Here is a 16061-nt window from a genome sequence, read left to right as displayed (position 1 = left end):
TCCTTCCTTCTTTCCTTCCTTCCTTCCTTCCTTCCTTCCTTCCTTCCTTCCTCTCTCTCTTTCTCTCTCTCTCTCTTTCTTTTGTTGTTTTCCTTTTCTTTCTTTCTTTTTTTTTTTTTCTTCTTTTTGACATCTGACCCAAGACCTCATACATGCTAAGATGTACTATATCCCTGAGCTGCAACCCTGATCCCTCAGGAATTTTAAAAGAAAGCCTTATGTTCACTAAACTATGCCAAAGTTTAGTTATCTTCTAATGGAGGTTTAGATAATCTTGTTTGCTGAGACTCCTGTAGATCTCAAAGAGGCATTTGGGTTTTTATAAGAAAATATATTCTTGTATGTGTTTGATTTCTTTTTTTTAATTAATCAATTTTAGTTGTTTTTTTTTTTTCAAGTTTAGCTTTTTAAATGTGGATTCCTGTTGACTAGAAATTTCTCTTAAAGGGATATAAAAATAATCAGGAACTTGGCAAAGGATTTATATCTGAGGATGTTCATCAAAACACTAGCAGAGAGACAAATTGGAAATAGATCCAACAATAGAAGATGTGCCAACAATTGATAGTATATCGTTTACCCATGAGACTGAGAACCAGAAACTTCATTGATGAAATCGTGTACCTAGCTAATTGAAGGAGCTTGTCCCCTAAGGAAAAAAATTGGCAATATTAACAAAACCTGGTTTACAGTATTGTAATGTGGTTAGCTAACAGGAATGTCAGGGATAGCGATACACCATGAAGTTGCTACTCACAGCACTGTTCATCTAGTGGAAGCTCCATGTCTTTCAGTGTCTATTACATACTAAAATATAGGTGTTTGGAGTTTTTTGAGACAAAAGTAAATAAAATACCTATTTTAATGTATAACAGACACTTAATAAAAATAAAGCTTACGTTCTTTGAGGAAGTTTGAAAACTGGCTTCAAAACACAAGAATTTTTTTTCAGATTTTTTTTTCCCCTTAAATTGAATACCAGTCCCATTTCCTTTTGTCAGTTCTCAAAATGTCAGTGTTATTGACAACTGTCTTCCATATTGTAGGAGAGCAAATCAGTTAAAAATTGTTAGGCCGGGCGTGGTGGCGCACGCCTTTAATCCCAGCACTAGGGGGGCGGATTTCTGAGTTCGAGGCCAGCCTGTTCTACAGAGTGAGTTCCAGGACAGCCAGGGCTACACAGAGAAACCCTGTTTCGAAAAAACAAAAAAACAAAAAAACAAAAAAAAAATTGTTAGATGCAGGCACTGTAAAGAATTAACCATTTTGTCAGCTAGCCTTAGTTTTGGTAGGCAAAGACTTAACAAATCACACATGAAGAAATGTGTTCTCAGCCCTTAAACAAGTCCAGGCTCTCCATGTGCTAATCAAAGCCTCTTAGACAGCTACAGCTATCATTAGACTTTCTAGAACTGTCTTAATTCCATCTGTCCTTCAAATGCCTCCAGAGTATATAATGTGTTTCAGAGTCTAGGTTATCTTACTACTGTCCAAAAAATATACAGTAATTGTCACCTTAGTGTGCAATGTTTTTAAAAATGAAGTTAACCTATAAATTTGAGTTATAATAATTACTTTATTCTAATAGATCTACAGGAAAAAAAGTATCTCTCCCTGTGAAGATTAAAGCTGAAGGTTTAGTGAAGAAGGAAGCCCCACTGCATATATCTTTCCATCACCATATCTGCTCCAGGGCTTGTCTAATGGAAACACCACTGTCCTTGAAGGGAGAAAACCCTCTGCAGCTACCAATCAGATGTCACTTCCAAAGACGACATGCAAAGACAAACTCTCATTCTTCTGCCCTCCATGTGAATTATAAAACACCCTGTGGACGGAGTCTACGAAACATGGAGGAAGTTTTCCATTACCTGCTTGAAACAGAGTGTAACTTTTTATTCACAGACAACTTCTCTTTCAATACTTATGTCCAATTGACTCGGAATCACCCAAAGCAAAATGAAGTTGTTTCTAATGTGGATATTAGTAATGGAGTGGAGTCAGTGTCAGTTCCTTTCTGTAATGAAATTGACAACAGTAAACTTCCACAGTTTAAGTATAGAAAGACAGTATGGCCCCGAACATATCATCTGAACTTTTCCAGCATGTTTTCTGATTCATGTGACTGTTCTGAGGGCTGCATAGACATGTGAGTAGAAAAACGTGGTCATGTAGACACCTTTGCCTAGTCCTACTGTGTTCCATTTGCCATTCTGTCTGTCTAAAACAGTGGACAAATTGTCTAAAATAGATGAAAAAAGATATCCTGTTTGATAACTGCCCAAAGTGGTTATTTGCAATTTATTTTCTCTAAGGATGAGTAAATTTATTGCCATAGTTATAACAGCAATTACAGTGCCATTGATGAGTGTCATGTATGCCCAAATACTTTAAATACATTCTCTTCATCATCACAGAATCCTGTGTTAGGTAGTATATTTCTGTCATACAAGTAAAGAAGTTACTCTCAGAAATAAAGAAGTCACAGAGCAGATAAATTGGAAAGTCAGTATTTGAACCTTTGTCCCTAATTTCGCTGTTACTTGTTATATCTTACTTTTACAAAGTAAGTGTCATTCCTGGCTGAATTTTTTGGGATGTAAGTGTGTTCACAACTACTGTTCTTTAACCACTGTATTGACATTCTATCAAGACTATAAAAACATACTCTGATACATCAAGACCTTGAGAAATATTTTCTCTTAATGATGTGTAATACATACACATTTGTAGGTTTACAGATAATTGGATAGATTTGTGTATGTATATGTATAGTTAACAATTTAAATTTGCTCTTTATATTAAGCAAAGGGGGAAATTATTTTAATATTTCCCTCATTTTAATAATATCCCTCATTATCTGAAAGATATATGCAAGGACCCCTGAATGCTTAAAATCTTGTATTAGTATCAAAGTCTGTCTGTCTGTACTTTCCCCACATACTCTAAAGCATGGCCCTTGATCTGTTAATCAATATAGCTGTTCAGTGACTAACGGCTGGTAAGCAGTGGGATCTGCTTGTCATTTTTCATTTCATATTCTGAGTAAGGTAGTAGAAACTATACTACAGCATTTTCTTCCTTTACAGTGGCTTCAGTTCCTGTGGCTAACTGTAGTACAAAAGTATTGTGCTGGAGAGGTGTTTTAGAGGTTAAGAGTACTGGCTGCTCTTCCAGAGGACCCAAGTTCAGTGCCCAGCAACCACATGGTAATTCACATCCAGTGCCAAGGGAACTGCTGCCCTCCCTAGACAACAGCTATGAGACATGCAAGTTGTGCACAGATATACATGCAGACAGGATAAAAAATTAGGTGGAGAATTCTATATACACTTAAATCATAAGTATTAAACTACATGCTGTTTGGAGTCATGTGATAGAATGCCCCACTTCATCCCATTTGGAATGTGAATCATCTCTGTCCACAGTATTCATTATTTGCCAGTTAGTCACTTAACAGCCACATTGATTATCAGATCAAGTGTTGTATTTGGCAGTACATTCTAGTAAGGCTCGTTTTATTTACTAATGGCCTCAAAGGGCACAACTAATGATTTTATATATTATATACACACACACATATATTACTTGTGATTACATGCTTTATATATGTAAAGCATGTAAGGGGATATTAATTCTGATATCATGTGGTAGTGTTTCAGAGTATGTGGGGAAAGCACAAATAAATAAACTTTGGTACTGATACAAGATGTTAAGCATTTAGGGGTCCTTGAATATATCTCAGATAATAAGGGAATGACTATTAAAATAATCTGTGGTAGAAGAATACAACTAAGACTATCAAGAAATGAGCATCTGCTGAGGAAAACATTCATTTTGAAAAATTAAAAGCCCATATAATTAAATATATGTTTCAAGGACAGGGAACTCAGTGTGGTTTATATTAGACGTAATGAGCTTTTAGTTGGTGTTATTTCTCAGGCCTACTGTGTTTAGAGAAGTTTCCATATAGTCCTTGGGCAAAACCTCTCTTATAAATAAAAGTCCACCATTTTTAAATATCATTACAGTTTTACTGAGTCTCATAACTTGGTGATTTTTTTTTTTTATTCTCACTTCTCTATCCCCACTGCCTTTCTTTTAGAAAAAAATGTGCATGTCTTCAGTTGACAGCAAAGAATGCCAAAGCATGTCCCTTGCCATCTGATGGAGAATGTGCTGGATATAAATATAAAAGACTGCAGAGACTCGTACCTACTGGGTAAGGAACCTTAGATTTGTTGCAGGTTGTTTGTATCTGTGAAGGATGTTATGTTTCTTACATTATATGCTTGGGGGTGTAGTACCTGTGCCTGTGTGTGCACATGTGGAAGCCAGAGGTCGAAGCCAGGTGTCTTCTTCAGTCACTATCCACCTTGTTTGTTTTCTTCAGATAAAGTCTTTCACTGAGCCTGGAGCTTCCCACTTTGGCTAGACTGTCTCTGCTATCTTCCTGAGGCTAGAGTATGTGCTCCACCATGCTTAGCTTTTATATGAGCTCTAGGGATCCTAACTCAGGGCCTCATGCATAACAAGCATTTTACCCACTGAGCCATTACCCCGCCCAGAGAGGACTTTTTTTTATTATGGTCTACAGTCTTACAGGTTTCATTTATATTTGTTTCTAATACTGTAAACCTAAATTATTAAGAAATAATAATGTGAAACCATTGTATATTAGGAATGGAAATGAGTGACCACACACACATTGGAGTATATTCACTCAGCTGCTTCAAGTCTGGCTCTCCAGGAAGTGAGTGACTCTGAGTAGCCATTTTTTCATTAAAACATGTCTGTAGCACATGGGAGGCAGAGGCTAAATGAGTGATACTGAGTCGAAGACCAGCCTCAGCTACACGGGGAAGATGTTTCAAAAATGAATGAAGGGGCTGAGGAGCTAACTCAGTAGCAAAGAGTATGAGGACCTGAGTTCTAATCCCCAGAACCTATGTAAAAAGCTATACATGCCTGTTAGCATAGTGCTACTAGAGGCTGGAGATATACAATCTCTGGGGCTTGCCTTTAGGCTCAGTGAAGGGATCCTTCTCAAGGGAATAAAGCAGAGACTAGTAGAACAGACACCTGATCTTCTCTCTCTCTCTGTGTGTGTGTGTGTGTGTGTGTGTGTGTGTGTGTGTGTGTATGCGCGCGCGCGCACGCGCGCACGCAACACATGCTTGAGCATTGTCTACACACACTAATAATATTAAAGATATATACTTATTAAAAGAAAAAGTGATTGAAAGAAGCTAACTTGACAGTTGATAATTTTAAGCTTGTTGATTAATACTAAGAAATAGCACCAGTAGAACTAGAATTAGAAGAATTTGATCCTAGACATGTCCTTTACACATTTTAAAAGCTAACATTTACTATGTACTGAGCACCAGGATACATATCTTATGAATATTGATACATGGAGGTTAATGAAACAGCCCTGTAAGTTAAGCTCTGTTATATAAGCTGCTTGTTTGAGGTTGGAAAGATGGCTCAGTGCTTGCTGTTCTTCTAGAGGACTCAGGTTCAAATCCCAGCACCCACATGAGTATTCACATTCAGTTGTAACTCTGGTCCCAGGGATTCAGTCCCCTCTTCTGGTTTCTGTGGACACCAGGCATGCACATGGTACAGTTATATACACAGGCAAAACACTAATAGATAAAACATAAATAAAAATAAATTCTGTCAGCCGGGTGGTGGTGGCGCACGCCTTTAATCCCAGCACTCGGGAGGCAGAGGCAGGCGGATTTCTGAGTTCGAGGCCAGCCTGGTCTACAGAGTGAGTTCCAGGACAGCCAGGGCTACACAGAGAAACCCTGTCTCGAAAAACCAAAAAAAAAAAAAAAATTCTGTCTTAAAAATAGAAACTGCAGCTCGTCAACCCAGGCAATCTAACCTTACACTACTTTCACACTTCCCTCAGTTTCATTATTAGTTGAGTGAAGTAGCAATAGATATACTTCACTTTGCTTTTTAGACTAATTGATACCATCTTATGTGTATTATTGCTAGCATTTATGAATGCAACCTGCTCTGCAAGTGTAACCAACAGATATGTCAAAACCGAGTCATCCAGCATGGTCCCCGGGTAAGGCTACAGGTGTTCAAAAGTGAGAAGAAGGGCTGGGGAGTGCGCTGCCTGGATGACATTGACAAAGGGACATTTGTGTGCATTTATTCAGGTAAAGAAAAGATTTGTTTCTTAAAGATTTCCTGTAAGTAGGATGGATATATATATGAATATAAATTGTCCTAGTCAGAGCCATTGGCATCTTTTAGCCAGGTGCAGAACAACAAGATGTAGGGGCAGCACAAAAGGAGACAAGTGACTGGACCATGGGTCCAGAAGGGCTGAGATGCCATAAGGTACCAGGTGCTTCAGAAAGGAAAGGTTCTATTTCACCAGTGCTTGAGACTTAAACAAATGGCACATTGTCTTCACAGCTACAGATGTTCTGGAGTAAGGGAAGAAAACTTCTAAATAAAAAAAACTAATGAAGGTTGGGCTGGAGAGATGGCTCAGCGGTTAAGAGTGCTGACTGTTCTTCCAAAGGTTCAGTTCTCAGCAACCACATGGTGGCTCACAACCATCTGTAATAGGATCTGATGCCCTCTTCTGGTATGTCTGAAGACAGCTACAGTGTACTCATATAAATAAAATAAATAAATCTTAAAAAACAAACAAACAAAAAACCTAATGACCCACTTACTAGGTAAAAGCAAAAACTCCTTAATATTTTGAACTGACTAGAATTTCACAAGTTAGTATTGTAATGTTGATTCAGACAGTAACTTTAAACATCTCGCATAGTTTCAGGGACTCCAGAAAAATTGATCATGCTTGAATCTGTCTCATACCACTTACATACACATACACTACCCAGCCTGTCTAGACATTCTTCCTGTTTCTCAGACTAGCCCTTTAGTGAAGCTGCCTGCTCACTCACAGTGGTGTCCAGAAAGCATCATTGGCACTCTCTGCAGAGCTAGCACAGGATATGAGGCTGACCTAGAAAGATGAGTGGCAATAACTAGCCACCAATTCTAGCTTGATAAATACAATTATGACTCTTGAAAGAAGGTACAACAGATTTTAATATTAAACTGATTTTGAGCATAGTAGTAGATCAAGGTCACAAATTTTAAATAGGTCATTTTTTTTTTTTTTTTAATGAGTACACTGTAGCTATCTTTAGACATACCAGAAGAGGACATCAGATCCTGTTACAGATGGTTGTGAGCCACCACGTGGTTGCTGGGATTTGAACTCATGACCTCTGGAAGAGCTGCCAGTGTTCTTAAGTGCTAAGCCATTTCTCCAGCCCCAAATAGGTCATTTTTTTAGAAGAGTTTAAAATTTCAAACTTAAAAAAACAAGTCTTGAGCCGAGTGCTTTTTAGTTTTTACATGACTGTGGATCTTTATAAAATGCCAAAATGGACTGTGCTTCCCTCATGTAGCTCATATTTATTATGAAGATAAGACAGCCTCCCATTGGTCGATTTTAGTATGTTGGAACGGTTTTCTTTGATGTATTCTAGAAGTTGTAGGGTGGGTTCGTCTCTAGAAACAAGGCGCTCCTGGCACAGAGAAGACAGATGCCTACTTGTTGGTAGTTTCCCATTTTGAACACTGTTTTATTTCAGGAAGGTTACTGAGCAGAGCCACTCCTGAGAAAACTAATATTGGTGAAAATGGAAGAGAGCAACAACACATTGTGAAAAATTCATTTTCCAAAAAGAGGAAACTAGAAATTGTGTGTTCAGATCATGAAGCACACTGTGACAGTCCTAATGCTGAGGACTGTCCTCCCAAGCTTAGCGGTGATCTCAAAGAGCCCGCTGTGTAAGTAAAAACTCAGAAATGTGGGGGTGTTCCCTCTGTGTCTCTCTTTCTCTCTTTCCACCACCCCTCCCCTAAACATCATCTTGACTCACAGTTTAAGTTTAACACTTGTAGAAATCCAGCATTCTTAATATCTAGCCAGCACATTTCCTTCTGTATCTCATTTCTGAGTTCATTGTGGGTAACGTTTATGTGATTCTTTATGAAGGCTATACTTTTAATTATCTGTATCACCTTTCTATTTGAAACTCTTTATTAGGGTCCCTTAATTGTTTAAAAACACATTTTAAAATTATTGATATCTATTATCTTTTTCTTCTTCCACTAAGTAGCATAGATATTATATAGACTAATTTCTTTAATATTTTAATTTTAAATTTATGTGTATGGGTGTTTTGCCTGTACCACTTGTGTGCCTGGTGACCTCAGGGGCCAGAAGTGGGTTTTGGATCCCCTGGAACTGGAATTATAGATGATTATGAGCTGCCCTGTGGGTGCTGGAAGTTAAACCATGTCCTCTGGATGAGCAGCTAGTACTCTTGACTGCTGAGCCATTTCTCCAGTCCCTAGATTAATTTCTAACAATAATGGAAGTTTATGAAGTAATGATATTACCTATACTTAAGGCCTAATAAAATGAGCTGGTGAGATACAGAATAACTTTTCTTTTCCTTTTCAGGGAAATGAACCATAGAAATATTTCAAGAACTCAGCGTCATTCAGTCATTAGAAGAACTAAATCCAAGACAACTGTTTTTCATTACAATGAGAAAAACATGGTAAAAATCACAAAATGAAACTGAGCTCACTTGCAGTGTCAGCGCTTGGTTGGGTAGGGACAGTTCAGGAGGATCGTGAGTTTGAAGTCAGCTTGGGCTACATAGCAAGACACTATCTTGAAAACCAAGAGAGATGCCTCTCCAAGGAAATCAACCATTGTCTTATCTTTCTAGCCTTTACTAAAATATTTATATTATGCAATACTATGTAGGATCTATTTTGTTGTTTTGAACATACAGGCTATATGCAAAAGTCTGAGATATAAATTTATTATGTTTTTAGCCCAAATAATAGCTTGACAATTTTGTAGTTGTGGCTTACTAATGTGCCTAGAAATAAACAGTTTAGAATGGATGCTGTGTTGGCCCCACTTATGCCAGGGCTCCTTATGATGCCAGCTTTGCAGCTTTTCAGATCTAACCAACCATACGTGACCTATAAAGAGTGATACTTGGTGAAGAGACCCAGTTCCTAATCCTTTTTCCTGGCTTAGAAAGCACAGCTGCCTTTCTTATTTTCTTTGAAGGGATTTGTTTGCTCAGATTCTGCCGCCCCAGAAGATAAGAATGGATTTAAACCAGCTCAAGAACATGTGAACTCTAAAGCTAGGAGAACTCACGGTAGGCTTCATTTCTTTATGGTTGCCTACCTCGCTGCCCTTTGTCCCTTTATTTAAATCTACAGCTCCTTTCCATAGACTTCATAACAAATTGATGAGTTTATCAAGTGGATATTGGTAAACTATACTCCAAATCTGGCCTGCCAAATGTAAATTGTGATTGGTGAAAGAATACTTTTTATGTTTTTAAATAGTTAAGAAAAAATCAGGGGCTGGTGAGATGGCTCAGTGGGTAAGAGCACCCGACTGCTCTTCTGAAGGTTCGGGGTTCAAATCCCAGCAACCACATGATGGCTCCCAACCATCCATAACAAGATCTGACTCCCTCTTCTGGAATGTCTGAAGTCAGCTACAGTGTACTTACATATAATAAATAAATAAATCTTTAAAAAAAAGAAAGAAAGAAAGAAAGAAAGAAAGAAAGAAAGAAAGAAAGAAAGAAAAAATCAGACATTGCATAATATTTCATGACACTTGAGAATTAGGTGAACTTAGGAGTGTCCATAAATAAAGTTTTAGTGGACTATAAGCTGTAGGCATTGACTTACAGGTTTCTATTTTCCCTTTACATTAGTGTAATTGAATACTCACAACAGAGACCATATAACTGCTAAATTGACAGGAGTTTGCAGACTTCTGGTCTGATTTCAGCACTGACCTACTGCATGGAAGAGGGGTTGAGTGGATGGCTCTGCCTCCATGGTCCACGGGCATCATTCATGGCTTTGGAAGGACTATCCAAAGCATCACATTTCAAATCTTCCTTTTGGACTCTTAAAGAAACATCACTCTAGCAGTTCAGCCCACAGTGCTGTATAGGATGCTCAGTGTAATGCTAGTGAGGATACAAAATTCCCTCCACAGAATATGTCTTTCAGAGTTGGGCAGACCTGGGTTTATGAACTTTTGTATTTCAGTGGATCCCTCAGTGGAGAGAGATGGATGACAGATGTCCTGTTCAGAGAACAGGCCAGCCATTGCAGCCTCTTCTCCCATTTCATATCTTTTAACCTACAACGCAAACTCCCTAACTAGTGTTGAAGGATAGATGGTGGAGGTATGGCTGTTCCTTGCTGGGACAGTTCTATTGAGAAAGGGCATTCTAATAATAGTTCTCTTACCCCTTAAAACACATAAGCCATGTGAGTATGCTTGCTTTGGCTCTTTCACTATTTGCATCGTTTGCTAAGTATATGTAACAGGCAGTCCAAATAACATCATATAGCTAGAAGAAAGTATCAGAAATCTTTGACTAAAGTACAGATACTGTAGGATCAGTGTCCATATGATAGTGATTAAGCCAGAAGCCTTTATTTTTAGGCTTTTATATTTAGAAATATAATTTCTTTCTAAAAATGTTTTTAACCAACAGTTCCATATATTTATTTGTATAGTGTAGCATTCAGTATACACTGTATAATGATCATTCACCTCAGGGATTTGACATTTCTTCTCTATTGGCTATTTGGAAAAATGCCATTAATTATTGCAACCACTGCTATCTTACTGTGCTGTCTGGGACATTAGAAGTTGCACCTTCTATCCAATTGCACCCATTCACTTATGAGCAACCTCATTTTGCTCCCTCTTCCTCATAACCACTATTCTGCTCCTGGCTTCTTTGACATTAACTTTTTTTTTTTTTTTTAAAGAAAAAAAAAATCAAAGATTTTTGCGTCCCCCTCTTTAAAAAAAAAAAAAAATTACCTGGATAGTTGAAGGAAAGTATGATCACGTATGTATGGCATGGCATGCTAAGATCAGAGAACAGCTTTTGGGAATCTGTTCTTTCCTTCCACCATATGGGGTGCCAGGGATTGAACTCAGAACTTCCGGCTTGGCAGCAAGTACTTTTACCCACTGTATCTTATTGTCTGCCTAAGATCAACTTTTAACTGAAGTATAATTGGGGGTGAGGGGCACTGGATTATATTGCATAAGTAGGTTGGTTTTTTTTTTTTTTTCTTTTAAGCACGTGAATTTATTCTCTGATATGAAATCATACCTTGTATGTTCACAAACAGTTAATTCCATTGTGGATGCAAAACTTGACTAAACAGCTCATCACCTTTGTTTTCTAAAAGTACAATTTTTGACTGGTCATTTAGTAAAGGCACCAAACACTAATATGTACAAGCCCATGGAAATGCATTTGTTTTTGCTGGGGTTTAGGGAAAAAATAACTCCTGACAGTTTTCTTAGGACTGTGGCATGTTAAAGGCCTAGCCACTCTCTTTGTCACATATGTCTAGAATATACTTAAATGGAGATTCCAGAGTTGATGAAAAGAAAGTCACTGGTTTTGGATTTGCTATTAAATACATTAATGAGAAAGCAACATATAGATTCATTAAAAGAGGTGATATCACAGAAAGAAGACAGGCTTTCGAAGCTGGGCACATATGTGTGTGCAGCAGTTCTTTGTATGAATCAGGTAAATCTTTCTAAGTCCTCCAGAATCAATGTTTTCATTTATATAATTCAAGTAATACTGCCTACCTTACCACGTGATAAAGATTACTGCTAATTAAAGCAACTGCCATCTCACTTAATCTTAGCACTATTACTTAGCCAATTATATGTCCTGACAATTCCTTCCTAACAATGTCTACTAGAGGACTTAAGTTCAAACCAAGCTGGAAATTCTGAAGACAAACAGGTGCCTGAATCAGATGTGATAGATATAACTGCAAGTAGAGACAACACTTCACCAGCATACAGGTGTAAGCACGCAACCGTATTGAATAGTAAGAGCACTAAACAGGTGCTTGAAGTCCCAGAAAAAAAGTCCCAAGAGGAAGAGCCTGCAGCCTCTCAAAGCCAGCAGGCCTTGTGTGATGAGGAGCTGCCAAGTGAGAGGACAAAGATTCCATCTGCTTCCCTGATGCAGCTCAGTAAGGAGAGTCTGTTTCTATTGGATGCTTCAAAAGAAGGAAATGTGGGCCGTTTCCTCAATGTGAGTATCAGGGTTGAGATTCCTATTTTTAAGCACTCTTTTCTTTAAAATTTATTAGGACGATAAGATTAATAGATTCTAGGGCTGGTGAGATGGCTCAGTGGGTAAGAGCACCCGACTGTTCTTCCAAAGGTCTGGAGTTCAAATCCCAGCAACCACATGGTGGCTCACAACCATCTGTAACAAGATCTGACGCCCTCTTCTGAAGTGTCTGAAGACAGCTACAGTGTACTTACAATAAAACTTTAAAAAAAAAAAAAAAAAGATTAATAGATTCTAAAGACAAAACAGACTGCCAGAATCAGTCCTCTGTGTATCTGTGTATCCTGATGTTTAATTCCTGCTGCTAATATGGGAGTGACAATTTGGGGTTTTTTGAGGATCATACTAGATCATACTGATTTAAATTGTTTGGAAGAGCTTACCATACAGTAAACATTTGCATTTGAAAACTTAAGAAATGTTGGGCATGGTGGCTCATGCCTGTAATCCCAGCACTTCTGAGGCTGAGGCAAGAGAGTTTCCTGAGTCTTAGACCAACCTGTGCTATAATGGGAGACCATGTCTTTAAAACACAAAACAACAAAAACAAACAAAAACCATAAAACCAAAGAATGTCAATACATGCCGGGCGTGGTGGCGCACACCTTTAATCCCAGCACTCGGGAGGTAGAGGCAGGTGGATTTCTGAGTTCGAGGCTAGCCTGGTCTATAAAGTAAGTTCCAGGACAGCCGGGGCTATACAGAGAAACCCTGTCTCAAAAAAACCAAAAAAAAAAAAAAAAGAATGTCAATACATGAAGTTTCCAGGGCTGGGAGGATGACTCAGTGAAGTACTTGCCAGGCTAACACGACCCTGAGTTTGGATCACCGCACCTACATTTAAAGCTAGTGTGGCTGTATGCATGCCTATAACCCTGGAACTCTTATAAGTGGAGACAGAAGACTGATTAGGTCCAGTTTCAGTGAGAGATGCTGTCTAAAGGGATGATGGTAAAACATGAGCTGTGTATCCAAGATTCTCCTCTGGCTTCCTCATGCACATACACAGACATGTGCATGCACACAATACCACACACAGTATGTCATATACAGTCACACACACACACTCATACCCCAGGCATCATGACACACATACTTGTAATCCTACTGGGGGAAAGACAGGAAGATGCTGGGGCTTACTGACTTGCCTAGCCAATCATCAAGCTCCAGGTTCAATGAGACCTTGTCTCAAAAAATAGGGTTATAAAGTGTGAAAAATTAAGGTGAAGAGCAATCTAGACATCTGTCTAACATTTGACTTTCTGTGGAAGTACATGTATGTATAAAATACACACGGTTTCCAAATTCAATTGTATAAGTTGCAAAAAAATTGAATAGGAGATAATCATCATTGATGCTAAATGATGGACATGTACAAGGATATTGTAGAGGCTTGGTGCCTCTGTGAGTCTTATGATGGCAATAAACATTAGCATTTGAGAAAACAGTGGGCAGCTAAGAATACTGGAAGGGAGGTATTGAGAGTATCATTATGTTACAAGCCTTGGAAAAAGGTCATGTGGCTGTCTTGAGAGAAAGCAACTTCTTATACATGTCTCCTTTTCAAAGAGCTAATTTGGATTAGGATATAAGGATTATATTACATGTACTCTTTGTGTTAAACTCTTTCAACATTTCTGTTTGTTTTCAGGGCCTTTTCCATTTGTTTGTTTATTTATTTCTTTTACATTTTTTGAGACAGTGTCTTTTCTGTGTAGCCCTGAATGTCCTGGAACTTACTGCCCAGTTAAAGCCTTCTCTTGAAAAGTATTATGCTATCAATTTCCCTGATCCCACTCTATGGCTCTTGTTTATTCTTGCTCTTTTTTTTTTTTTTTTTTTTTTTTTTTAGCTTTGCAAATGCAAGTAAATACATGTATGGTGTTGGTCCTTTTTTATATAGCTTATTCACTTTGTGAGTATGTATGAGTGCATGGGTGGTGGCCTATCTGCACATGTGCACCTATGTGTTTGAGACCCTGAGGTCAATCATGGGCATTGTTCCTTCAGTGCTATTCCCTTTGGTTTTTTAAAACAAGGTTATACGTTGGCCTGGAGTTCACTAATCAGTCTGGGCTATCGGCCAGCAAGCCCAGGGATCCTCCTGCCTCTACTGCTCTGGTCCTAATATGAGTGTGTGCCGCCACACCTGGATGTTTCACAAGGGGTCTGGAGATTGAGCGCAGGTCTCCATGGTTGCATAACAAGTACTTTATTGACTGAGCTGTCCCTTATATTCACTTTGGAACTGAACATACTATCCTGAAGTTTATTCTGTATCAGTACACAGGAGTTCCTGGTTCTCTCCTATTTTATACTCATATATATTGTATGTGAGGGAGGAGGATACACACATGTGACATGCATGTGTGGAAGCTAGGGAATAACTTGGAGACTTGGTTCTCCCCTTTTTACCATGTATGTTCAGACTCAGATTATCCAGCTGGTTGGTAAATGGCTTTCCCCACTGAGCCATCGCACTGGGCCTGATTCTTCTTGTTAGCATGTGTCTCCCTTTATGCTGCATAGAATTCCATTTTGTCAGTTTTTAACTAGATCCCAATAGGCAGGTATTAAGATAACTTTCAAATGTGTCCTGGTTAAAAACCAATATTTATTAACAATCTTACACATAAATATCTATGCAGATGGTCCTGTATAGAACATTTTTAATATAGTGTTGATGAGTTGGAAGATAAATGTGTTTATAATAATATTAAGTACTGACTAACAATCCCCATTTGGCAGTTCTATTTTGTATTTCTGTCAGCATATCTGAATGGCTATACTGAATTGGTTCTTCCTATTAACTACACGGCTAAGAACTGTGGGAAATTGCATACTACTTAAACTGAGAAGGATGAAATCAGTGAGATGTGTAGGAAACAAGGATGCTATGTCTAACCTCGGTTTATTTATTTATTTTTTAACAGCATAGTTGCTGCCCAAATCTCTGGGTGCAGAATGTTTTTGTAGAAACACATGACAGGAATTTTCCATTGGTGGCATTCTTCACCAACAGGTTTGTGATTTATTTTGCTTATACAATTTAATTCTGTAGCTCTGGCTTTTAAGATACTGAATACAAAAAAATATGAAAAGATGCAACATAGCCCCCAAAATCTGGTATCATAAAATAGTCAGTTTACCTAAATTTCAGTAAAAATTTAAGTGGTTGTAATTTCTATTCTTTTTTTATTAGATATTTTCTTCATTTACATTTCAAATACTATCCCTAACATCCTCTATACCCTCCCCCAGCCCTGCTCCCCTACCCACCAACTCCCGCTTCCTGGCCCTGGCATTCCCCTGTACTGGGGCATATGATCTTCACAAGACCAAGGGCCTCTCCTCCCATTGATGGCCAAATAGGCCATCCTCTGCTACATATGCAAATAGAGACACAGCTCTGGGAGGTATTGGTTAGTTCTTATTATTGCTCCTCCTATAGGGTTGCAGATCCCTTCAGCTCCTTAGGTACTTTCTCTAGCTCCTTCATTGGGGGCCCTGTGTTCCATCCAATAGATGACTGTGAACATCCACTTCTGTATTTGCCAGGCACTGACATAGCCTCACAAGAGACAGCTATATCAAGGTCCTATCAGCAAAATCTTCTTGGCATATGCAATAGTGTCTGGGTTTGATGGCTGTTTATGGGATACATTCCCAGGTGGGGCAGTTTCTGGATGGTCACTCCTTCCATCTCAGCTACAAACTTTGTCTTTGTAACTCCTTCCATGGGTATTTTGTTCCCCATTATAAAAAGGAACGAAGGATCCACACTTTAGTCTTACTTCTTCTTGAGTTTCATGTGTTTTG

The 16061-nt window shown here is 38.4% G+C and overlaps 1 protein-coding gene across 4 annotated transcripts in view; it reads left to right on the top strand.

Annotated features, from left to right (window-relative positions):
* Setdb2 (SET domain bifurcated histone lysine methyltransferase 2) overlaps positions 1–16061 on the top strand; it is a 48666-nt gene that overhangs the window by 21697 nt on the left and 10908 nt on the right. For all 4 annotated transcript variants that reach the window (XM_029541605.1, XM_021203252.2, XM_021203251.2 and 1 more), the window contains 8 exons: positions 1589–2149; positions 4106–4222; positions 6013–6182; positions 7647–7845; positions 8525–8624; positions 9152–9245; positions 11860–12200; positions 15176–15264. In XM_029541605.1, the coding sequence (XP_029397465.1) occupies positions 1589–2149; positions 4106–4222; positions 6013–6182; positions 7647–7845; positions 8525–8624; positions 9152–9245; positions 11860–12200; positions 15176–15264 (1671 nt within the window). The remainder of the gene's footprint in view (positions 1–1588; positions 2150–4105; positions 4223–6012; positions 6183–7646; positions 7846–8524; positions 8625–9151; positions 9246–11859; positions 12201–15175; positions 15265–16061) is intronic.

This window comes from Mus pahari, chromosome 8, assembly GCF_900095145.1.
Source record: "Mus pahari chromosome 8, PAHARI_EIJ_v1.1, whole genome shotgun sequence".
Taxonomy (NCBI): domain Eukaryota; kingdom Metazoa; phylum Chordata; class Mammalia; order Rodentia; family Muridae; genus Mus; species Mus pahari.
Note: the sequence above shows the minus strand (reverse complement) of the source record. Positions and strands in the feature narration are given on the sequence as shown.